Here is a 24294-nt window from a genome sequence, read left to right on the forward strand (position 1 = left end):
AGTTTTGCTAACTACCACAGGTAAAATGTTTCAGTGGGATGATTCTGGAAAACAGGAGATTTCAGCAATTGTAAGAACATCTCCTTTACTGTCCATTTCTGTATCCAAAAGACTTCTTCAGAAGACTTTAGCCTGAGGCTGTTGTAGCTTTTAGTTGTTAGAACTTCAGTGGCAAAAGATAGTAGCATACGATTTGGCTACAGAACTGACTACTGGAATAGCTGGAAGAGTGACAAGAGTGGGTAGTTTTCACATTCTCTCTTTCACACTAATGTTTCCCAAAGGAGGTCTTCTCTACGACGTTCCAGAAATAGAATGTGATTCTTAAGACTCTTTTTTTTTCAGTTCACTTTATTTCAGGTCATTTTTATAATGATAGTTTCCTTAATTTGCTACGTGTTATCACAGTACAATTTGGAGGTGCACTGATATATTGTTTACATATCAGATCAGCACTGATAAAAGGAAAATTAACATTATTGGCTATTGGCTTTTTTTTGGCTAGTGTAGCCAGTAATGTCATCTGGGGCCTCCAGATGCCACGTGCATCCCACATGCATGCATGTGGCCAGGAATGCAGCTGGGCAGCATGGAGAGCAGCGCCCTGCAGGTAAGTCTGTGGAGGGGAAAGGGTGTTGCGGGGTGCAGATTGAGATCCCCATGGTGAGGGAGGGAGTGGGGCAGGTGCTGGGGGTGCTGCCCAGCCAGGGCAGTGAATGAGATCCAGGGCCAGGGCCGGGAGCAGGACAGAACAGGGTGCAGGTTGTCCAGAGGGGTGGGGGTGGTGGCTCCCCTCTGCTTTGTGCACCCCCCCAGAGGAGGCATGGAGGGGCCTGTGCCCCTCCAGACTTGTGCACAGAGCTGGATGCAGGCTGCTTGCTGTGGGCTTGGGGCTCTCCGCTCTGCTGCCTTTCCGTCATGAGCCCCATGCTGGCTATGTGTCCCCCTGCCCACCTGGCAGTGGTGGGGACAGTGAGTTGTGCCTCCCACTGTTGGGTGGGCAGAGGGTGCATGGCTAGCGTGGGATTCCCGAGGGAAAGGCCGCAGAGCAGAGAGCACCACACCCACAGCAGGCAGCCCACATCTACCCTCGCCCTGCTCAGCTCCGCTCTGGTTAAAAGCGTCCTGGCGCTTAATGTCGTCAGTGGCACTTGAACTGAAGCTCATTTGATGAACTTCAGTTCAAGTTCAAGTGCCACTGCCACCATTTTTTAAGCACCAGGATGCTGATTTTTTTTTTTTTTTTTTTTTTTTTTTTTTTTAAGGCTCTGCAGTTCTGCCTGCTCCCCACCCTGGCCCCAGGTCCAATTCACCATCCTGACTGGGCAGCGCTCCCAGCCCCTGCCCCACTCCTTCCCTCATCATAGGGACCTCCATCTGCCCCCACCACCACCCCCTCCCCCTCCACAGACTTCCTTGCAGGGAGCCACACTGCTTGGCTGCATTCCTGTAAATCGACTATTGGTACCGGCCAAGAAAATCTTTATCAGCGCACCCCAATACAGTTGTCACTGTTCTTTATTGGGCAACTTTTGGAGAGTTATCTGAGACATACTCTTATTTCTGTTGCACACAGTTCTGAACATACTAATTCACGAATACCACCAATGAATTTGAATAAATGAGTGTATCCTGTTTGGAATGCACATAGGCTCCTGGAGCGTTGAACAGTCAAGTAGTTTTGAGGTATTAAAATTTTCCTCATCTTTAAATGTTGTGAGCAGAAATTCTAACAGCAAGATGTTAAATACATCAAATAATAGAGGGTTAGCTAGAAATAGTTGTCACAACTGTGGGCAAGTTTGTAGCCAGTGATGTTGAGGGCTGTTGGCAAATCAGAAAAAGAATGAAGACTTGTCCTCTATCCTTTCAAAAGATAATATGCCCAAAATGATGTAAACCAGGGATTGGCAATGTTTTTGGGCAGAGTGCCAAAAACACCCATAACCTCGACTTTTAAGATGTTGGCATGCCGGGGCAGGCAGTGAGGGAGCCACGAGGGGGCCTGATCCTTGTTGTGGCAGCACAGCCCTAGCCCCTTCCCTGTTGTCTGCCCCAAGGCTGGGGCTCTTTAGACCCCATTGCAGCCATTTTCAGCCTCCCAGCTGCTTGGGATCCATAGCCTGGGCTCTGGGCCGGCCCGTGCTGCCTGCCATGGAGTCCAGGCTTCTTGAAGCAGGTGTTGGGGAGGCTACAAGCAGCTGCAGTGGTGCGCACAGAGCCCTGGCCTGACTCGTTACTAGCAGTAGTTGCACACACACCTCAAGGGGATAGCAGGAAAGGGGCCGGATCTGTACTGCCACAACAGGGATCGGGTTCTCACAGCTCCCTCGCCATTCACCTCATGGCACACGTAAGCAAAATACTTTCATGTGTCATGCTCTGGCATGTGTGCTAGGGGGGTTTCCTATCCCTGATGTAAATTGTGGCTGTATGATAAATGCTATGCCAAAAGAGATGAAAGGAAGCAATATGGCTTGTACAAAGCAGAATGGGATAGAAGCAAAGTGGCCAGTGTTACGAAAAAATAACAACTGACAGCTGAGACGTCAAAAATATCTTTTGAGTGAGGATCTCCTTGCCATAACTATTCTTTATTAAACATGCAGCTCCTTTCTTCCTTTAGTGAAGCCATAATACTCTGCTCTGAGATGATCTTTCTGCTGAAGCTCAAAGGTGGGGAAGTTGTCACAATTTTGTTAATTTGTTGGTCTCTACTCCCCTCCCCTACTTTAGCACAGAGAAGTTTAGGTAGAATGGGTTTCTTTCTTCCATCCTCAATAATGAAGGAACTCCCTTTCTTCTGTAGTCTTGCAGTATAGAAGTATCTGCCGGAAACATTTCCCATAGTAGGGAAGATGCACCATGAATTCATGGAGAAGGAGTTAAAATGGTATTTTCATAACTTGAGGAATAGTTTCATAAACTGAGGAAACGGGGAAGACGGTGCTATTTCTGTAGATTCACATAGGACCAATAAAAGCAGGAGTCAACAGCCTTTGATAGCCTGCTGCAGCTTGTGATCCTTTGCTGTTGCCCCAGCTTTCTCTTCTCTGTGCAGAGGGTGGATCTCTCACCTCTCTCCCTCTAAGACAGCCTCCACCGAAAAGCATGGCAGGCAACAATCTGGAACAGATAAATCAGTGGCAGCAGTGAATCGAGGCTGCAGCTGGGGAGCGAGAGAGCAGTCCTTTGCACAGAGCAGGGAAAGATAGGGGGAAAACTAGGTCCCACCATTAGTAAAATGCAGAACATGGGTCAGATAAGATAGCTGGGTGGCAGCAGGAGATAGGCCTGCCATTACTAAAACGTGGTCTACATCAAGTCTCTTCGCAAGCCAGATATGGCCTGCAAGCCATTGTTTGCTGACACCTGAATAAAAGATCAGCCAACATTGGTAATCCCACCCTCCTCCCACCGCAACAAACCCATCAATAAATTCAAAAAGGTACTTGCAAGGAAGTCCTTGTCATAACTGCATTTCCAACTATGAACAATCACTGTGGCAAGTAGATAATTATAAGTAATCATGTTTTAAATGCTGTTTAAATGCCATTCAAATGTTTAAGCTGCATTGTTTATAAACTAAAATTTTAACATTTTTATTTGCCCTTTGAACTTTACATACTTAAATAACATTTTCTCCTCTCTCCAGGTGAAGTATATAGAATAGAACCATTAATTTTGGTAAATAAATGATTGTAAAGAATTCTTATTTGAGCTTTTTTCTGTGTCAAGCTTGTGCTAGAGAGTGGTAGCATTTTTACCTTTTCTCTATGGATTTGCGGGATGTTTTCCCCGCTGTGGAAATTGAACAACTCTTTTTGCAGGAAAGAAAATAAGCTAATGTTACTTTATTTGTTTTAGGTGGTTTTGGATGTTGGGTGTGGCACTGGGATACTCTCCATGTTTGCTGCTAAAGCAGGTGCGAAGAAAGTGATTGGAGTTGACCAGTCAGAAATTGTTTATCAGGCCATGGACATCATTAGGTAAGGAAAGTTAAGTACTAGAACTGAAATGACTTAAAACAGCTATTGTAAGTTCAGCATCCATTCTTCTCACACCTGGAGAATCTTCTCTTTTGGTTGGTATTGAGTACTAGTCTTTATTGATGAAGGAAAGCTGACACAATCCAAGGCAGTATATCATCCTCATCCTTGACAAATTGATTTTTTTGCACAATCTTGTCACCTGCAATTTTGGTTGGGTCCAAAGCAAGACTGTGTTTAGGTTAATATTTCCATAAAATTTCTCACTGGTGTGTGTTTAGGTTAATATTTCCATAAAATTTCTCACTGGTGCTAGCTGTGGCATAAGCACTTATGCAGGCTGGGGCTTCCTGTGGATACCAGCATTTTAGGCATCATTATGTAGCATTGCTTGGCCAGATGCTAGGCAGGGTCAGTATAGTCTTTATGTCACAACGTCCAACTCTGTTACAGGTGGAGCTGTAGAATAGTGGGAGGTGTTTAGGAAACAAATCCTAGTGTGTAGATGGGATCCGACAAGGTAAGTACAATTCTGTAGGGCTTCACTATACTGAATTATTATAGTTTCATAGTTTCTAGGGTTGGAAGGGACCTGAACATATCATCAAGTCTGACCCCCTGCCCTGGGCAGGAACGAGTGCTTGGATCATAATACCCCAGCCAGATATCTATCCAACTTTCTCTTGAAGATGTCCAAGATATGGGAGAGCACCACCTCCCTTGGGAGCCCATTCCAGAGCCTGGCAGCCCTAACTGTAAAGTGATGCCTCCTGATATTGAGCCTTAACCTACTCTCAATCAATTTATGGCCATTATTCCTTGTTATCGCAGGTGGTGCCTGGGGGGAACAAAGCCTCACCTATTTTCTGCTGGTCCCCCCTGGTGAGTTTATAGATGGCCACCAGATCCCCTCTGTCTTCTCTTGTGGAGGCTGAATAGATTCAGGCCCTTTAGTCTATCTTCATAGGGCCTGGCCTGCTGCCCCCTGGCCATGCTAGTGGCCCTCCTCTGGACCCTCTCAAGGTTAGCCACATCCCTCTTGAAGTGCGGTGCCCAGAACTGGACACAGTACTCCAACTACAGCCTGGCCAGTGCTGTGTAGAGGGGAAGCATCACCTCCCTGGACCTGCTTGTGATGCGTCTGTAGATACGCGACAAGGTGTGGTAGCCTTACTGACAGCTTCCTCACATTGGTAGCTCATGTCCATCCTGGAGTCAACAATGACTCCAAGATCCCTTTCAGCCAGTGTGTTGATGAGAAGGACGTTCCCCAGCCTATAGGTATGTTGCCAGTTCCTTCTCTCTATTGGTACTATTCAGATTCTGTAACTCAACAAATATTCATTTTTTATTTTCCATGGGGTTTTTTATTGCCTTCAGTGGTTAAAATCTCTTTATGCCTTTTGAAATGAAGATTTGTCATATCCCAGCTAATTTTTGTTATTTTTTTTAATGAAGGCTTAAAGAGGGTCATTTATATGCCCTGTATATCAGTAAATTGAATACACTCTAAATATGAAGTTAAGAAAGTATCTTAGCTTTACAAGTGTGCTGCTAGAGAACCATCGTCTGTCAGAGTACATGACAGTAGTGTACTTTAATGGAGTCTCCTGTTATGGAGCATGCTGCGTTATATCTGTTTTCAACCCGCTGTGTTTTATCTATTAAAGATGCCGTGGAAGACCAATTGACCTCTATTTTCTTGCTTGCTGGAAGAGAACGTTGTTGCTTTGCTAACATTACTATTCTATGGTGTCAGCAAAGCTTTTATTTAATAAAAAAGAAAAACTACTGCAAAGTCACTGGGAACACTGTTCACTACAATGTGTTGATGAAATGGTGGCTGTCTCTACAGTTGAAAAGGAAAAATTCAAGCTATAAAGAACGAAAGAAGGCTGTGTCTGAAAGACCTAGAGCTATTGGAACGTAGAACTGGCGTGTTGGGATGTATTGACAGAAGGATGAGGTTAGATCCCAGAGGTTATTTAGGGTGCACATTGGGGAATTTTAAATTATGGCCAACTTAAAATGGAGGTTGAAAGGACAGTTGGTGAATGCTGAGTGGCTCCTCAAAATAGTCTTTCCTAGTGACACTGCAGGAGATACTTTGATAATCTAACATGTTTCTTTTATAAGCAAATGCCTTTACACTGTAGCTGCAGTGTTCCAATCTTTGATCACCTATTACTCAGCACTTTGACTGGGATGTTTTTGACATCATAACCAATGCTTTTCCAAAGAGAATTTTTTCTCAGTCTTTGACTCCTTTCAGACTGTCATCTGTGTGAAATAGCTCGTCTTGCTGCTGCTTTAAATGACTCATTTGGGGTTGTTCACTGCTTTCATTCCTTATTAAAGTACAGAATGTACTCATTATATTTTCAGTTTAGCAAATGATGGAAATACCCATCTGCATTTCATTTCAAGTTTGCTGATTTGCACACTTTGCTGGGGCCAGAAGAGGATTAAAAGGAGAGCTGTTCTTACGACAGTGATGAATGTTCCCTTGCAGCACGCAATGAACCATCACTAAAGCTACATATTTGGAGGTTACCTTTACTGTAAAACTGTTTTGTTTGTCTCCTGTTCACATTCAGATCATTTATAACAGACTTGTTACACCTTCCCATAAAGAGGCATAGCTGAGAAACTCATAATATGACAAATCTATATATTGGAATAACAAATGAATAATAGAGAGGAAAGCAAGTGATTTTTTTCCCCCTTCCTACTAAGAACTAAATGCAACTCTTATGTGCCTTGAACTGTCAGGAAGTGCAGGCAGTTCCATATTTAGCCAGTGAAACTGGGAAATGGCAGGGGCATGACTGACTGAGTGCGAAGATGAAAAATAAGGTAAGAGTCCCATGACTCCTGATAGTCACATAGAAGATTTCTTAATTAACCAATACCTACCCATTTTCCTAGCACTCAGTAACTGCCCAGTTAGTTTCTCATGTGATTCACAGAATATAGGGTTAAAGTGTACCTCAATGAGGTTCTAACTTGGATTTTTTTCTGTACAGTGGTGAAGCAAAATTACTCTATTCTTTTGTTCTATATCAGTTATGCAGCCTGTATAATGAATTCTGTTTTTGGTCCTTCAGGTATCTAAGTAATTAGTACCTAATATTAACTAGATTAGACCTAAGAACAAACTTTTAATTTTGATTCTTAGTATCATAAATAATTCTGTTTATTACAAATCACACCCTTGGTGATGTATAACCTCTTCAATAGAAGATTCACATGTTTAGAGAATATTTAATTGATCCCTTATTTAAATATGTACCAGTTCAAATGTTAATGTAGCTCTTTGACCTTTACTTTCCTTCCATCCTATTGTATCCATTGTTGTCTTCTAGATTAAATTTGTAAAGAGATTACTGAGTTGTGTTGAAAGTCAGGCAGAGAGAGATTGTGGGAGTAAGATATCAGAAAGGGGCAGAGATAAGAATTTCAGTAGAGAAATAAATTTCACTGATGTGAATAATTATTCTGTCCTCTCTAACATTAGCTGTCATGATAATTGCATATGCAAGCAAGATGGATATGGTGCACTACAGAGAACAGAAATATTAAAATTCAAGAACTCAAGTTGTTTAGCCATTAAATTGCCATGTAGCGTTATTCCAGAAACTGCAGTGACATGGCAGAATGTACCTCTTGCAGACTACATGTTTCTAGTATAACTTATATAGAAGGTAATACTGGAATGCTGCAGTATTAAACATTGCAGATAACATTGCCTAGAAGTGCAATGAGGAAATGCTTTTTATTGTAGAATAACTGTGTTATTGATCTTTCGGGAGCATTTGTTCTCTGTGACTTTGCAGCTTATTTTGTTTAACAAAACAAATTGTGTGCAAAGCAGCTTTGCAAAAGAGTTAGTTTTCATCACTTTTATTGGAATGCGCATGCTACACTATGACTATAGGTTTATTCACAGGGGTCCGAGAAGGAGAGTTGCAAACAAGCAACTCCAAGAGAGGGGGAGAAGCTAAAGACTTTGCATGCACAGTGCTGGCAGAAGTGGGAGGGGCAGGGCGGGGAGAAGGGATGCTTTGTTAGTCTTCCACTGACCAGCACGTTCACCTGTCACTTGTCTTGATCTAGCTTGTGGAATTTGTTGTATGCTTTCTGTTAAACTATAACCTAAGAGGAAGACTATTCATTTTCCACCATTAACTGTAATACGAGTTTTCTGAAAACATTTTACGTAGAGAGAGTCTTTTTACTGTATAGTAGAAAACAATGACTTAATATTTAGAAAGGAAACAGCAAAATGCAAACATTTAGCATAATTTTCTTTTCCTCAGTCAAATTTGTTGTTTTTTTAACAGACATTTACTTGTAAGCAAAAGGTATGGAATTATATAACTTGTTAAATTGTAACTTCAACTTGTAAATTTAAATTGTAGGTTGAATAAACTTGAAGATACTGTTACCCTAATCAAAGGAAGAATTGAAGAAGTAGACCTACCAATTGAAAAAGTGGACATTATTATATCTGAATGGATGGTAAGATACACAGGCATCCTTTACAGTGCAGTTAGTTTCACCAGAAATACATCATTTTTAGTCATAAAAAGAATCTCGGTTTTTAATTTAATATGAAAACTTTCTTCATTGAATTTTTTCATCAAAATCTGTCTCATCTGCAGGAAAACTCTTCCCATGATAGGAAGTAGGGAAAATAGTTCTGATTACATGCCTCCTGAAAACACATGTTGCATCAGTCAAGATTTTAAAATTGTGTTGCATATTGTGTGGCATGCTGTCCCAAAAAAACTTATGGATAGGTTCTTGTCGTGAGTTTAATGTAGTAAGTGTCTGAAAAGTGGTGAGCAATGCCATACATCTTGAAAAAATTATCTTAGTTGCTTTTACAGAGATGTGCATATAGCTAGTTGAAACACATTTTTTCCTTCTCCAAAATGACTTAAATGTTAATTGATTATTACACCAAAAGAGAATATGTTGATGGACAGGGCCAAGGGAGAAACATCAGGAAGACATCTGCATGCCTGGAAGACGAAGATTGTTTTTAAATTGGGAAGCTTTTTCCATTGTTTGCATTTATATAGTGTTAATGTGATTTAAATAGCTGTACAATCCTTGATACTTCTTAAATTGAAACAGTATTTAATGTAATTGCTGTTCAGATGTCAGATGTGAATAATTGCCTAATTCAGATTAGGTAATATGAAATGTTCATAAGACAGTTTCATACATGCATAAATACCAGTAGTAAAGAGGAGCTTCAGTTCCAAAAATTTGACTTTACTTCATTTACTTGGTGAGTTTTATAACTAAGATTCTAAGAGTTTGAGCTATCCTTTGACTGCTGAAGCATAGAAGTTGAGTAACAATGTTTGATAACATTTCTATTTACTCTTTTTGCACCATTCATTACTGCCTCAGCAATTCTTATATACCCTTTCTCTTATTTTCATGCCATCTTCGATGCTGTTTCCTCCTCCTTAAAACCTGTTCCACCTCTCAGTACTCTTCCTTATATAAATCCCTTCTTTTTATAAGGGTGATGCAACAACATTTATCTTTTCTGAAGTTCACCTGTCCAGATCCTCTTCAGTAAAGAAATTAATTCACCATTCAGATTTAAAAACGAAACCTAAACCTGCATTCTAAGTAACTGCTGTTATCTGGATCTCCCTGTTATCTCTCAGTGGTGGCAGATGACAGCACGAGGAGCAATGATCCGAAGTTGCAGCAAGGGAAGTTTAGGTTGGATATTAGAAAAAACGTTTTCATTAGGAGAGTAGTAAAGCATTGGAACAAGCTGCCTAGAGAGATTGTGGAATCTCCATCCTTAGAGGTTTTTAAAGCCTGGCTAGACAAAGCCTTGGATGGCATGATGTATTTGGGGATGGTCCTACTTTTGAGCAGGGGGCTTGAACTATATCAGTGGTTCTCAACTTTTTTTGTACCAGGACTTGTTTGTAAACATCAGTGGCCAGTTCTGACCCACAGGCCCCTGACCCTGCCAGTGCCCCTCATTCCTCCTGGCCCACAGGCCCCTGACCCTGCTGATGCCCCTGCCCTTCCCCCAAGAATGCTGGTGCCCCTCCCAACTCACAGCCCCCTGCCCTACCAGCTCAGGTCAGAGTGGAGTGGCTGCAGTGGCTCTGGCTCATGCAACAGAGCAAGTCTGGCCCTAGTGCAGGCTATACAGGAGGAGGGGAGGACTGTGGCACCCCCCTTGGCCTGGGCTGGTACTGTCACGTTCCACCCCTCCTGCCCTGATGCAGCCTTGGCACCTGGCCACTTTCCCTCAGTGCCAGCAGACACTTGCCCACGCACGCTCGCTCGCTCTCGCTCCTTCCTGGACAGTCCCAAGCCCTAGACCTCCAACCCCCACTCCTCATAGACTTATCTGCATTCAGCTGCTGGGGCTGCTGTTAAGTAATAAAATAGGATTCTGGACTAGTATTAAGGGATTGACATGACACCTCATTTGGAAAGTGACAGAGAGGCTTTATTTTTACTCAAAGTATTCAGGTTAAATGACCCCAAACCAAAGTCTAGTATTTAGCTATCAGTTGATAATTGCTCACCAAACAGGCAACAGAGAGGTGGTCTGTTTTCTTGGCAGCTTCTCCAGGTGTGGATCCTCTCACTAAGAAGAAGGCTGGATGCAGCAGCAGTTCTTGTCAGAAGGATCTTTCATTTTTGAAGTGTGCCCTGTTAGCTGTTTTGTTCCTCTTCTTATACCCTTTAGCTCAGCATCTTCAAAGCATTGTTGTAGTTGTGTAAATCAAGAGAGGGTTCCAAGCAGTAGTCGGCAGGAAAATCCTGTTAATAAAACTGTTCATTATTGTTTATCAGAAAGTTCCAATTTGAATGAATTACTAAGTTTGGGATGCATCAAGAAACTGATTAGCAACCAGGACAAACGGAAGTTTTTTGAGGAGTCATCCCTGAGAGATCAAGGGAACCACTAAAGCAAAATAAAAGTAAATCAGGAGGAGAGACCTATCACCAGGGATCTGGGTTTTCTGTTTCCCATAGAAAAATGGAGAAAAACATGGATTTTATCCTTTACTGGAGGAAAATGCAGATTTCTCATTTTATCAGAAAAACCTGCAGATTTTGAAGTTTTGCAAACAGCTCTCTGCAGGCTGGCAGAGCTCCAGCCTGTAAGGGGCTGAGAGGGAGCCGGAAGAGGGCAGTGAGGCAAGGGGCACCATGTGCTCATATATGCACATGGATGCCAGGCAGCCTGGAGAGCAGCTCCTGCAGGTAAGTTGCGGGGGAGAGGGATTCAGCCCCCATAGGGAGGGCGGGAGTTTGGGCAAGGCTGGGGCTTGGGCTGCTGCTCAGCCGGGCAGTGCATGGGGTTTAGGGCTGCAATGCATGGCTGCAAGGCAGTTGGGAGTGGGATGGGGCTGCAGGGGGGGGCAAGGTGCACCAGCAGATATGGGGGGACTGTTAGGGGGGTGGGGGACACCAGCAGGGCCAGGGGGCTCTGGGGGTGGATTGAGGGGTACCAGCAGGGGTAGGGGACTGAGCATGTGGGGTGACAGGCACCAGCAGGACTGTGGGTGGGAAGTGAGGGGCACTAGCAGGGCCAGGGGGCTGTTATTGGGGAGTGACGAGCACCAGCAGGGTGTTGGGGGGGCTGTGGGTGGGGAGTGAGGGGTGCCAGGGGGCACTGTAGGGGAGAGTGAGGAACCTTTCATTGTAATCATGGATTTTGGGGTTTTATCAGAGTATTTGTGATCTTTTATCAGGGAAAACCAGGATCCCTGGTCATCAAATGCTCCTGCAACCCTGCCTGGCTGCATGCCAGCAATGTGCATGGGCGCATGCAGACACACACATGTGCCCACTGCCTTCAGTTGCCCCAAGCATCTCCCTACAGGCTGGAGTGCTGCCAGCCTGCAAGGGGAAATCCATGCTTTTCTGCATTTTTCTGGGACTTGCTCACAACTCTTTCATATATTCTTGCAACCCACTTTTGGGTTGTGACCCATGAGCAGAGAAACAGTGGACTAGATGACCTCCTGAGAGCCCTTCCAGCCCTAATTTTTTATGATTCTGTGCATGCGTCTTGTTTAATTTTGGCTTTATTTTGCACTCTGTGATCTTTAGGGTGAAGTTTATGTGTTTTCCTACCCTGCCAGCATTTCATGATTGAAATTATCTTGTTTTTTTCCTTCATTTGGAAATCTAACTGCACTGACCTTTTTAAATTATGTGGAGATTTAGTAATCTGCAAATATTCTGGATTCATGGAGCTGTTGTCTTGCCCAAGTTAGATATTTCATATAGTTCCATATTAGTGTAAAGCACTTGTTTAATCACCTATTAAAGTAGCAGATCTCAAGTCAGCTTCCAATTGCTGGTATTGTAACTATTTTTTGAAGTATTATTTTCATTATTTTGGATAATGCTAAGATGTTGTTATGCTGATTACAATCCAATCATTTTAAATGAAACTTCACAACGATCTATTGTTGAATGCCAACGACATCACTCTGAAAAGCACCAGTTACTTTGAGTGACTTCACTTTTCAAAAATAGTTTGGGCACTTGAGCCCAGGTTTCACTGAAGTTCATCAAGGCTGGTGAATTCTGTTTGCAAATGCTGCTTATACTCTTAAAATGATCTATCTGGTTCTCATTTCCAGTCAAAAACTCGCAGCAGTTTGAAATTGCATTATATCTAAACTATTCCCATGCTTGGAAGAACTGAATCAAGTGAATTGGGCTGAAATTGTAGAGGTTTAATTTAGAAAAATAAGTGTAAAATGAATTGGCTGGTCCAGAGAGATGCTGTGAGTAGAAAAAAATCAGTGCCAGGTTCCAGATCTGAATGTCATACAAAGCATGACGCAAGCCACCAGAGGCAATCCTCATTTAAAATGAGTAAGACGCGTGTAAGTTATCAATATCAGTGTAAGGTTGAGATGATCAGCAGTTTAGCATATTTTGCTCTTGTTAAGGATTAAAGTTTTTGAGGAAATAAAATAAATGTAACTGTTAGTATCTAGGTTTAAAGATGTGAGGGGCAAGAATTTCTTAGGTTGATACCTTTTATTGGACCAACTATGTAGCTGGGATAAAGTTAGACAAGCTTTCAAATACAAGACATTTTTCCTCAGGTCTGATCACAAGGAGCCAGGCACAATGCAATAAAAAGCTGCAGCAGGTTTAAAGATTAAATTAAACAAGAGGTTTGTAGTATAAAATGAGAGAAATCATTTGTGTTCTCCCATTTCTGAGCTAATCTACCTTTTGGTGTCATGTAACATACACCCTGCAGTTAATTACAGTATCTTTATTCTAAATATTTAAGGGTATCAGTATTTTTGTAGGATGCTGCAATACAGAGATAAAGCACAATATGCTGTGGAGGTAAGATTAATAGCTGGATAACGAACAAAATGTTCTAGCACTGCACAAAAGAGAGGAACAGTGTGCTGGGTAGATGCAAATGAAGATTCCCTATTGTCAAATTTCCTCATGTTCAGTTTCTCACCTAATGCATTTGGCTTTTTTCCTTGTTGTGGTGTACCCTTACTGTCTGTTAATGATATTGAATGGTTTCTGCACTTATTTCTTTTGTTCTTTCCTCCATTTGATACTGACCACTGTGAAACCTTTGCTTGTGTGATAGTGTAGTAAGTGCCTGAAAATGCTGACTGCCTCCTGAGTTGATAAAATAATTTTCCCAGTGCCCATTATGAAGGCAAAAGAGAGTTGAACTTTGCCCACTTGCCAGTTCTCTAATGAAGCCCTACAAAGTATAAACATTTTTAAAATATAACTAGTCTAATAATAGCCTTACTGTTTCAAAAAACTTAAAACAGATTTTTTGTGATACCTTCTTCTTTACCAAAATATGAAAAAAAAAATCTCATCTTGTTGTAGTTTTTATAATTTATTTATACTGCAAGAGCCTCCAAGGCCTTTGTTTGGGTCATGGCACTGGTCTATTATGTGCTGTAGAGCAAGGTACAAGCTTCTCGCAGCAAAATATAATTTATTTCAGGAAAAACAAGAAGTGAATGTGAAACAGTAGGAGGGAAAATGAAAGGCAATAGTAACAAATTCACTTCTTCTGACATCCTTCTAATATAGTGTTTCTACATGACGTATACAGAATTGTGTGGTGCGTAATTTACAATGTTGCATTGTGTGGTGCATAATTTAGTGTTGCATTACAAGATGCTAAACTGTGTGAGTTATGCAGTCCTTTCCCTCCTGTAATTTGCATGTGTTGCATGACTTGGAGTTCACTTTTTGAGTTTAGTGATGTATAATTCTTTTTTTGTCTATAAAAATGTTACCACCGAATGTCCAGGATTGAGAAAAATGAAAACTGTAGCTAACATAGTGGGGACTGACTTGACTTAATGTATATACTGGATCTGGATATTTTGTGACCTAAAAGCATATGGTGTTGTATTTCCCAATTAAAACCTGGGAGCCTTTCTTCTTTCAAATAGGTTCTCCTTTTTTTAAAAAAAACGGGTGTGAGAGAAGGTATTGGAGGCATTGAGATAAGGTTGGGTAGTGCGGAGAATGGGATGACTGTCCACCAAGAATTTGAAAATAGTACTTTTAGCTATATAAGTAACAATTCATGTGTTAACAGTATAATGGAGATATACTAGTGAGGAGATGGAAATACTGAAAATTGTATGAATTCAGCAGTTTTATGCATTATTAGATCAGCTGTGATTTAGATTGGCATCGCTGGAAGTCTGGCATTGTTCTCCTCTTTGGGTGCTTTCACTGTTCATTTAGTCTATACCTTATAAGCAAACCAGGCATTTGATTATGTTTCCCTTTAAGGAATAGTGGGGTGATGATAGAATTGTTTTTGTCATAAATATAGTGTCATAGAAAATAAGGGCTGGGGGGAGACCTCAGGAGGTCATCTAGTCCAACCCCCTGCTCAAAGAAGGACCATCCCCAGCTACATCATCCCAGCCAAGGCTTTGTTTAGCCATGTCTTAAAAACCTCCAAGGATGGAGAGTCCAGAACCTCCCTAGGCAATGCCTTTGATGCTTTGGCATTCCTAACTTCATCCCTGCATGCCCAAGCAATACTCTTATACATAATATTTTTGTGGGTATCTAATTTCACATTTCAGAAATTTGCTAGCTTGCTTCTACTTGTTACCAAGCTGAAAGGTTAGATAAATTAGAGTTTCTCTGCTGAACTTTAGCTTTGTTCTTAAATGGTTTAGCAGGGGGGCACAGACAGAAAGGCAGTCCTTGCCTTGAATGCATTGACTGAAAAAATGTGTCAGTGAAGTTTAAAATGTTAATTTTCTACTACTTTTACATCTTTATCAGAAGATTATTTTGCTTCTGTTCCTCATTAAAACTAGTATGTAGACTGTATGAGAAGATACAGAAAGATGCAGGGATTTGAGAGCTGTTATTTCATATAGTGTTTGAGGGACATAATGCCAAATGCTAAGGGTAGAAACAGACATTGCTTTTCGTTGCATTTGTGTCTCCATAAAAATGTTATGGCTGCACAAAGCAGCAGCAAATAGTATTCATACCTTTTTTTTACCGCACAATGTGACGACAAAAGGTAGTAATAAGTTTAATAGATTTCATAGACATTAGGGCTGGAAGGGACCTTGGGAGATCGTCGAGTCCAGCCCCCTGCCTTAGGATCCCAGCAAGACAAACATCCAGTTGAATCTTAAAGGAATCCAGAGAAGGTGCTTGCAAGTCACCATCCTGTCCTCAAGTGTGGATGCTTTACCCCAAAGTTTGGTGTTATCAGCGAACTTGGCCAGTCCGCTTCTGACACCAGTGTCTACACCATTGATGAAGATGTTGAAAAGAATAGGTCCAAGGACGGAGCCTTGGGGGACCCCACTGGTCACGGGGCACCACGATGATTGAATTCCATCAACTGCCACTCTCTGGGTCTGACCATGGAGCCAGTTCCCCAGCCAGCAGACTGTGATGTAGCCGAGGCCGCAGTTGGCCAGTTTTTCTATGAGATGATCATGGGATACCAGATCGCAAGCTTTTTTAAAGTCGAGGTGTATGACATCAATCTCTTCTCCAGTTGTGCTGCTTTGTTGTAGGTGCATATTTGGTTTATGATGGGAGAATGCAGGCAGCCTCTCCTGCTGCTCTGGGCAGGCACACCCTGGACTTGTGGGGCCAGGTCTTTTGCTCCCTGGGAATTCCTGCACAGGATTGGGCCCTCAAGTCCAGGGAGTGCCAGACTGGCTGTCCTTGTTTCCAGAGATGGGCCTCTGGCAATGTGTCTTTGGAAGTCCAGACACTCTGGTGCGGTGCTGGGGCTAGGGGCATCCAATCTGCTGATTGGTGGTCTTAGCCCTGGTATCATACCAGAGAGTTCCAGCTGTCTCTGTTTCCGGAGACATGGCCCAGCAGTCCCTAGAGTTTCTAGAAATTGTTGCAGGTGCATCTGCAAGCAGAAAACTTGTTGTCCTTGTCCCACCCATTGATCTTGCAGGACAACAGGTGACGTGTTTCACCCAGAGAAGTGGATCAGCTTTGCCAGGGCACATCCCAACATGGCTGATCTGTTTCATTTGGTAATGTCTGTTTCTAGCTTAAGGTCAACTCTGCAGCCAGAGAAGGCCCTCGTAAACTACTAAAGGCCAAGTTCTTGTGGGATGTGAAAATCTTTTGTTACTATATGATTCCTCTTTTTCCTTTATAGGCAATGAGCATGACTCTTTCACAAAGGAGCAACTTACTAGGGGTGTGCAAAGCGGTCCCTATTTGATTCAGGTTTGGCCTGAATCAGGGACAGTGATTTGATTAGTTGATTCAGATCACTGTCCCTGATTCGATTCAGCTGAATCCGAATCTGAAGATTCGATGCTGATTTGGTGAATCAGTGATTTGGACATTGACACAGCTTTAAATGTTTTTTTTCCCACTTACCTCAAGGTACCAGGCACGGCTTGTGATTGCTACTATGCTGGGGTGCATGGAGTGTCCCACAGAAGCGTAGGTAGGCGGAGCCCTCCATGTGCTCGGCGGCAAACACAGAAGTGGACCAGAAGTACTTCAGGTCAACTTCTGGGTCCGCCGGGGAGGACATGGGGGACCCCCATCCCCGAATCCCTTTGGCTCAGCGATTAACCATGGGGGGGGATCCTGGGTGCCCCCCCCCCATATCCAGAAGGCACCAGTCAGTGAGTCAGGGGCTGAGGTGGGGTCCCCAGCACACTCCCTAGCAGACCCAGAAGTGGACCAGAAGTGCTTCTGGTTGACTTCTGGGTTCACCAGGGAGTGTACTGGGGAACCCTCTGTGTTTCTGTGGGACACTCCATGTGCCCTAGCATCACAGCATTCACAAGCTGCCTGCTACCTAGAGGTGTGTAGACATAGCTTTACATGTTTTTTCTGTCTGGATCTCCAAATCTCTCCCAGTTGGTTTGGAGGGTTCCGATTCGATTTGGAGAGATGAAAGGGTCCTCTGATTTTATTTGGATTCGGAGATTCAGCTGCCGAATTGAGCCAAATCTCCGCTGAATCGAATCGGGGACTGAAGCTTTGCACAAGCCTACAAGTTACCTTTTGAGGCCCATCCTTTGCTATATATTTTCTGAAGAGATAGGCCACACTGGCAGCCTAGAAACAGTGATTTTTATGACAGAACTGTGCAGAGGAGTTGAACCAAAGAGCCACTGGAGTCTGGGTCAAAGGAGGGATGTAGTTTATCACTTGGTTGCTGTCTCCTATGCAGACAAACTGGCGCAGTACTTTTATATAAGGGAAGGATATTTGTTTCTTCTGTCACAGACTAAGAGCTTTAATAATCCTGCGTAGAATGATAGCATGAATACTTTTCCTTTGAAGATCTACTCTGTTCAGTAGATGCATAGTTGGTGTATGTTGAATTCTAGGGTTTATCATTAGCACTTAATTCTCAGTCTTGTATTCCAACAGTCATAGTAGATAGAGCTGAACATGTAAAATGTTTTTTGAAGGGTTGTCTTCCTCTGATATCATGCTGCTTCACTGCCTTGTGCTCTGAAGCATAAAACTCAAAATTTAATTTACAGAATTACTACTGTTGTTAATTGCTGGAGTTACTTAAATATTTGACATCTGCATTTTGACTCTGGGAAAGCTACAGGCCAATTAAACACCTTTTTAAATTCAAAGTGTGGATCTTGGAATGAATTATAGCCACTTATTGTTGTATTATAAGTCAAGATACAGTCACGTATTCTTTTATTTGTACTGCCAGTCTGATGCAAATGCCTACCAGCTACCAAGGCTTTTTTGTGCAAGTATGCATTTATGTTTGATTCTAAAAGAGGATGACTTGAGTATCATTTGATTTATTTATTATACCAGGTTTCCTAAATTGAAGTTTGATTAGCTCTTTTTCTCTGAATGTTTCATTGTTGCCAAAGTGTAGTGACAGGGAAGAGGGAGATGTACATAGAGGAGCAGGTATTGTGTACAAAACAGACTTGTTCATGGGTAGGATCACATTTGTCCTCTTCCCTGGAGGTAAGGAATTTTAAGAGGTAATGATGTTTTACAGTAATTAGAGTAATTCTACATACAGTACTTAACTGTGAAATGAGAGTTGCTGTGCAAAGTGCTGATGCTAGTTTACAGCTAAATTGAATGTTTGAGAAGGTAGAAACATTTACTATGTAGGCATTTTATTGCAAATATGTAGCAAAACAAAAGAAAATAGTATGTTGTATTAAAAAAATGTTCTGCCACTAAATTTTGTCATGTCTTAAACGTGGATGCAGCAGTTTACTGTTCCGTGGTTTGTTTGTTTTTTTTATTTTGCGGCTATTTCTTTCCTCATCTAGTGTTTAGATTTCATTTTTGGACTTGAAAGGGAGCCTAAAATTTCAGCAGCACTTAAAAATTGCCTATCTGTATTTTTGAGAACCTTTTTCGTCATGAAAGAGTTTTCATGACACAATGGTCTTTAGTAGTAGTAGACTGGACTTTGGTCCATGAGTTCCTCTTCTAGTCTTCTGTTCCTTTTAATGTAATGTTTAATACTTCTGTAAAATGGCCATATTTCCACTTCCCACGTTGGTAAATGGATATATGGAAAAGTTCTAACCTAAGTTAAACACCAAACTAGGTAAGGAACTTGACATTCCTATCTCTTAACCCTTCTGCTGCTGGAGTAGCTGATGTTTCCAAAATACCTGGTCCAAATGTTTTCCATAAATTAAGGTATTGTAGCCAATCTTAAATTCAGTGTTCTATTGCAGTAGGAATATATAGAATTAGATGCTGTTTTGCATTCTTTATCCATTACTGGGGGGAGAGCTAGAGAATGAGCACAGTTACAGTTTCTGTAAACACTGTTTGCTAAAAATAGTCCTTATTATAGTCTTCATGAAATTTACCCCAGCCATGAACAAAATTATTAGAAAAACTTATCGTTAAAGGCTAGTTATATTTCTAATAATAATATACACCTAAGTGTCTGTTCTTTTTATACAGTATTGTACACTGTATAGCTTGTAGAGACTTGAATGTGTTAATTTAATCACATCATGCATACTGAGGCTTCATAGAAATATTTGAGTTTTGCCTGCATTCAGTAGTGCATAACATTTCTGTCATTTAAATCTTCTCTTTGGCTTTCTATACAATATTACACTTGTTTAAGGACACAGCAGGATGTTGAATACCAGTATCAGGCGTTGTGGGTTGGTCTCTTTTTCCTGTATGGCTTTGATCTGAGATGAATAAATTGTTTCCCTGGTATGTTTTTGAATTAACGTACACATGATAGCCATTAATTTTCTAGCAGTGTGAAGGCCAACATAACGTATGAGAGAAAAACAGTACATGGAGCAGACCATGCAGAAAAGGTTCATATATAGATATATTCTATTTTAAATGTGTTGCAGTTTCTTTTTTTATTTGTGCTTTTATGTTTTTTAAAGTACAAAAAGTAATGTCATAAAAATAACCCTAGAAAGTCTATTTCTGTGTTATCAAATTGAGAAATTTTGTCTTGCTTGTCTGCCTGCAAAATGCAAAACTGTTTTCTAGGTTTTCAGCTAGTATCCTGTGTCCAGTGTATCTTTTTGTCTTCCTCACTTTTTTTTTTTTACTCTGCAGCCTAGCTGACCTCATAGATAGGAATTTATCCTGATAATTAGCAAGCTCAGTACTTAAGGAAATAAACCAACTTCTAAATTAATAAGGGTTAAGAAAACACTCTCTGGAGACATTATTTCATAGTTGCTGCCTTTGGATTTTTTGTCACCTTGGAAGCGTCCTGTACATAGAAATCTATTGGATATAGGTTAATATAAGGACTACTGGTCTTGCACACACACACACACGGCAGCTGTTCTGCTCTCCCTTGTTATTAATACCGATGTCTATAACTACAATAAAATGCAATCAAGTAGACAGTAATGTGGGCCCCTTTTAGTTCTGATTCCTTCCATATTGGCTCCAAATCTGTATTTTAAAATGATTAAATAATAGTTAAACTGACTTAAGTATTTGCTATATGTTAACTTGTTGGGAGGGATAGAGAACTAGGGCTGTTGTGTTTGTAAGGCTTTTACTTGGAGTAGAAAAGCCAAAACAAGTTTACATTAGATATTAAAACTGCTTATACAAATATATTAGGGAAAAGTCCCCACGGGATCAGTTTTAACATAAAATCATAGAAATATACGTGGCAAAACTATTAAATCCTTTGCCCATTAGGTCTTTATAAATAAATAACAGGCTTGCTTTTTTAATGAAAATTCCAAATTTCTTGTTGCATGCAAGATTAACCCAGACATTATTTTTCTTAAATGTGTCAAGTACGGGGTTTGACCTTTTACATTAAATTCTAAAGGGTTTTAATAAAATCAGTGATTATAGTGGGGTCTATAACTTCAACTTCAAACTAATATTTAGATGCTATTAAACTGGCAAGATGTTTATTTCACTAATCTGATCAAAATATAAAATATAGAAATATGATAAAAGGAAATAGTTCTTTTTGATGTTGCCCTCAATCTGGATTATCTTCTGCAACACGCTATCTTTTCATGGAACTGACCTTATGTAACTTCTGTTTTAAATAAAAGTCTCTAATTTATAAGACACATGTTTTGTTCCTCACTTAGGGCAGACGACCTTCCATTAATTTCATACTCTAGAACTATATTTATTGCCTTTTGGCAGCTAGAGAACTGTCATATAATTTAGAAAGAGGACGTGAAGGATACCAAGTTATTTATTTTAACTATTGATTGTGAGGGTAAGCTTAGTAAGAGGAGAAATGCTTCATTCCACAGCATAGCATTTAAAGTCTTCCATGTATTCAGTTTCTCTCTTACAGGGAACATGTAATCTTCCTAGTCACTGAACTAAGACACACAAAAGACTAAATCATTAATATTCTGTTCACAGATTTGTTCAGTACTGATTCTTTTGCCGTAATTAATTTGAAAGTGCTAATGTAAGATTTTTTTTTAATTTAACATTATCAGTGTGCAAGCAAGAATGCCCCACAGCATCATGGGAGAAAATGTCAGGTATAATTCTCTTTCCAGATGGCACCCCTACAGGTGAGGCAGTAGCCTGTGAAATTACATTCTAAATTACACTGCAGATGAGCACAGCACATAGAGCTAAGCATTTGGATATTGGTAATAAATGACTTGAATCAGTACCACAGACAGTTCCCAGTAACTTATGGGAGTGTTGTATTGTACTGGGGAGGGCACGGGGCTGAGCAGTAGTTTGCAGTGCCGAAGTGGAAAGGTCAGGGAAAGGGCATTGTGTTTACCAAAGTCCAGTCAGATCTAGAGCTGGGAATGTTTATCTTCTAACTTAACTATTTAGACCAAATAGGCAGTAGATTGTCGGCATTTTAGAAGACAATTCATAGAGAATTCCTTAAGCTGTGGGGCTAGCTACTAACATCTGTTTTTTTAAATATTCTATAACTATGAGTATTGTCAATGCATGTCAGTACAACCTCACCAACCATGGTGCATATTACATGTTGGGACATTAATCTTCAATATTCTGAAAATTAAATCAGAAATGAGAATGATGATCATTCATTAAAAAGATGAGTTAGACGCAACATATGTTCTAAAAGATAGGTTTAAATGTTAATTAGGAAATGATCCATGTTCCTCCATCAAAAGGAAACAGGAAAGTCTCTTAGTAAGCTAATAATAATTTATCTATATTTGTAAATGCAGAGGTAAAGAAATCAAAGTACAGTTCCCTGCTTGCTTCTGAGGTGGAGAGTTTCTCCCTATCCTTTGGCTCAGTGCAAGTGTAACACCTGGCTGACTAGTTCTGTGGAAACTCCTTTTCCTATTTCAGTCTGTGTAAAGATCAGGAAGTGAATGGTCAGTATATCAAATGTAAGAGTTGTATTGAATTATTTTGTTAGCAAGGCAAGAGTGATGTCAGCCAAGTTTTGGCTGGCCCCAACTATGGGAAATGCATTCCTAGTGGCATACTTTTCAGGATTTTGTTCGCTTCTGCAGATTCCCTGTGGGAGAACCAACAAAGTTAGGAGAGGAAACAGCAAGAATTTCCTTTTCTAGTCCTATTCGATGATTTCACATTGCACAAATAAAAGTTAAGTTTCTGTTCTCTATAATAATGAGTGACATGAGATGTTTTGTAAAAAGGCAGCATTTTCAAAGGGTAGCATTTACAAGTACCTACAGGGTAGGGACAGACATTACACATAAACTGGTTTAAGTGATCAGAAACTGGTTTAAACCTGTAACAGAACAGACATTCAGTGAACATAAATCGGTTTGCGATCAACCTGGTTGAATGTAGTATCAGACCTAGCTGTTTTGGATCAAACCGATTTTATGCAATGTCTGTCCCAGACCTTTCCTGGTTTAACTTTAACCAGAGTCCCCCAGCATCCCAGCATGCTCTCTGGATTGGGCTCCCTGCTCCAGCCCAGTAGGGCTGGCTCCGCCTCTCTGCTTCCCAGCTGGAGCAGGGACAGGCAGGAGCAGGAGTCTGGTCAGAAGGGGTTTAATTCCCCCTTCCTGTCCCACTGTCAGGGACCCGAGCCAGATTTGCTGAGCGCTGCCCCGCTCTGCTGCAGCAGTGGGCCCACATGGCCCCTAAGGCAAAGGGGGCAAGGAGGGGGGTTATTCACCCTTTACCCCCAGGGGACCACATCCAGGTCTGCCTACCCCAACTGCTGCTGCCACCATGCTCGCTCCCTGTTTGGGGCAAGCGGTGGAGTAAGCCCTCTCTGCTGGATCCTGAAGGGAGGGGAAATAACCCTTGTCCCTGCCATGCCCCAAGCGGCCCTACTGGCTGGCCTCTAACCGTTCCCCTGCCCAGGGGCTGCAGCAGCAGCCCCTGTCATAGTGTCAGAGAGTGTGAGCCCTTTCCCGGTGAGGGCCTGCTGCAGGGACAGCAAAGTTGTGGAGGACTGCATGTGGCAGCACCTGGGCTCAGAGGGGGACAGAGCCTTCCAAGCCCCGCCCCCCCAGCGCTGCGGTCTGTAGCAGCTTTCCCTGCCCCACAGCATGCCTCTCTCTCCTGCCAGGAAGGGGCTTTGCACTCCTGGAAAACATGACGAGGCTGCTGCTCTCCCCTCACTGCTACAGTGGCTGGATGGGGGCAGGGCCAGATGCTGGCTGGCAGGGCCCCTTGGGGGGGCCAGGGAGTGGAGTTATTCCCCCCTCTGCCCCTGGGGCACCACAGCAGGTTTTACCTGCCCTGGCTGCTGTTGCTCGCTCTGTGCCCATGGCAAGCAGTGGAATAAGCCCCCTCCTTCTCCCCTTCCTTTGGCATCTGACAGAAGGAGATTATTCCATTGCTTGCACCGGGCACAGAGCAAGTGGCAGCAGCGGCTGGGGTGGGTAGACCCTGTTGTGGTGTGCCAGGGACAGAGGGGGGAATAACCCCATTCCCTGCTCCCCCAAAGGGCCCTACTGGTGGCATCTGCCTTCTCCCCTGCCCAGCTGCTGGAGCAGTGAGAGGGAAGCAACCGTGATGGGGCAGCAGCCCCTGTCACAGTTTCCCAGAGCACAAGCCGCTGCCTTGTGGTGGGAGCCATGCTGTGGGGCATGGAAAGCTGCTATGGACCATGGCACTGGGATGGGGGCTTGGAGGGCTCTGGCCCCTTCCGTACCCTGGTGCTGCTGCATGCAGTCTGCTCCAGCCTTGCCTACCCTGCAGTGGGGCCCCCTACTGGGAAGGGGCTCACATTCCCTGACACTATGACAGAGGCTATGACAGGAAGTAAACCCCTCTCTGGCCAGTTCAACCAGGACTGGCCATTCTCCTTCCCCCCTCACCCCCCCCCCCCCCGCCC

The 24294-nt window shown here is 42.2% G+C and overlaps 1 protein-coding gene across 3 annotated transcripts in view; it reads left to right on the forward strand.

The window, feature by feature from the left end:
• PRMT3 (protein arginine methyltransferase 3) overlaps positions 1-24294 on the forward strand; it is a 123040-nt gene that overhangs the window by 37235 nt on the left and 61511 nt on the right. For 2 of the 3 annotated variants that reach the window (XM_006014703.3, XM_025199605.1), the window contains 2 exons: positions 3868-3989; positions 8411-8510. The exons of the other annotated variant lie outside the window; for it this stretch is intronic. In XM_006014703.3, the coding sequence (XP_006014765.1) occupies positions 3868-3989; positions 8411-8510 (222 nt within the window). The remainder of the gene's footprint in view (positions 1-3867; positions 3990-8410; positions 8511-24294) is intronic. 3 annotated transcript variants of the gene reach the window in all.

This window comes from Alligator sinensis, unplaced genomic scaffold (genome assembly GCF_000455745.1).
Source record: "Alligator sinensis unplaced genomic scaffold, ASM45574v1 scaffold442_1, whole genome shotgun sequence".
Lineage (NCBI taxonomy): Eukaryota > Metazoa > Chordata > Crocodylia > Alligatoridae > Alligator > Alligator sinensis.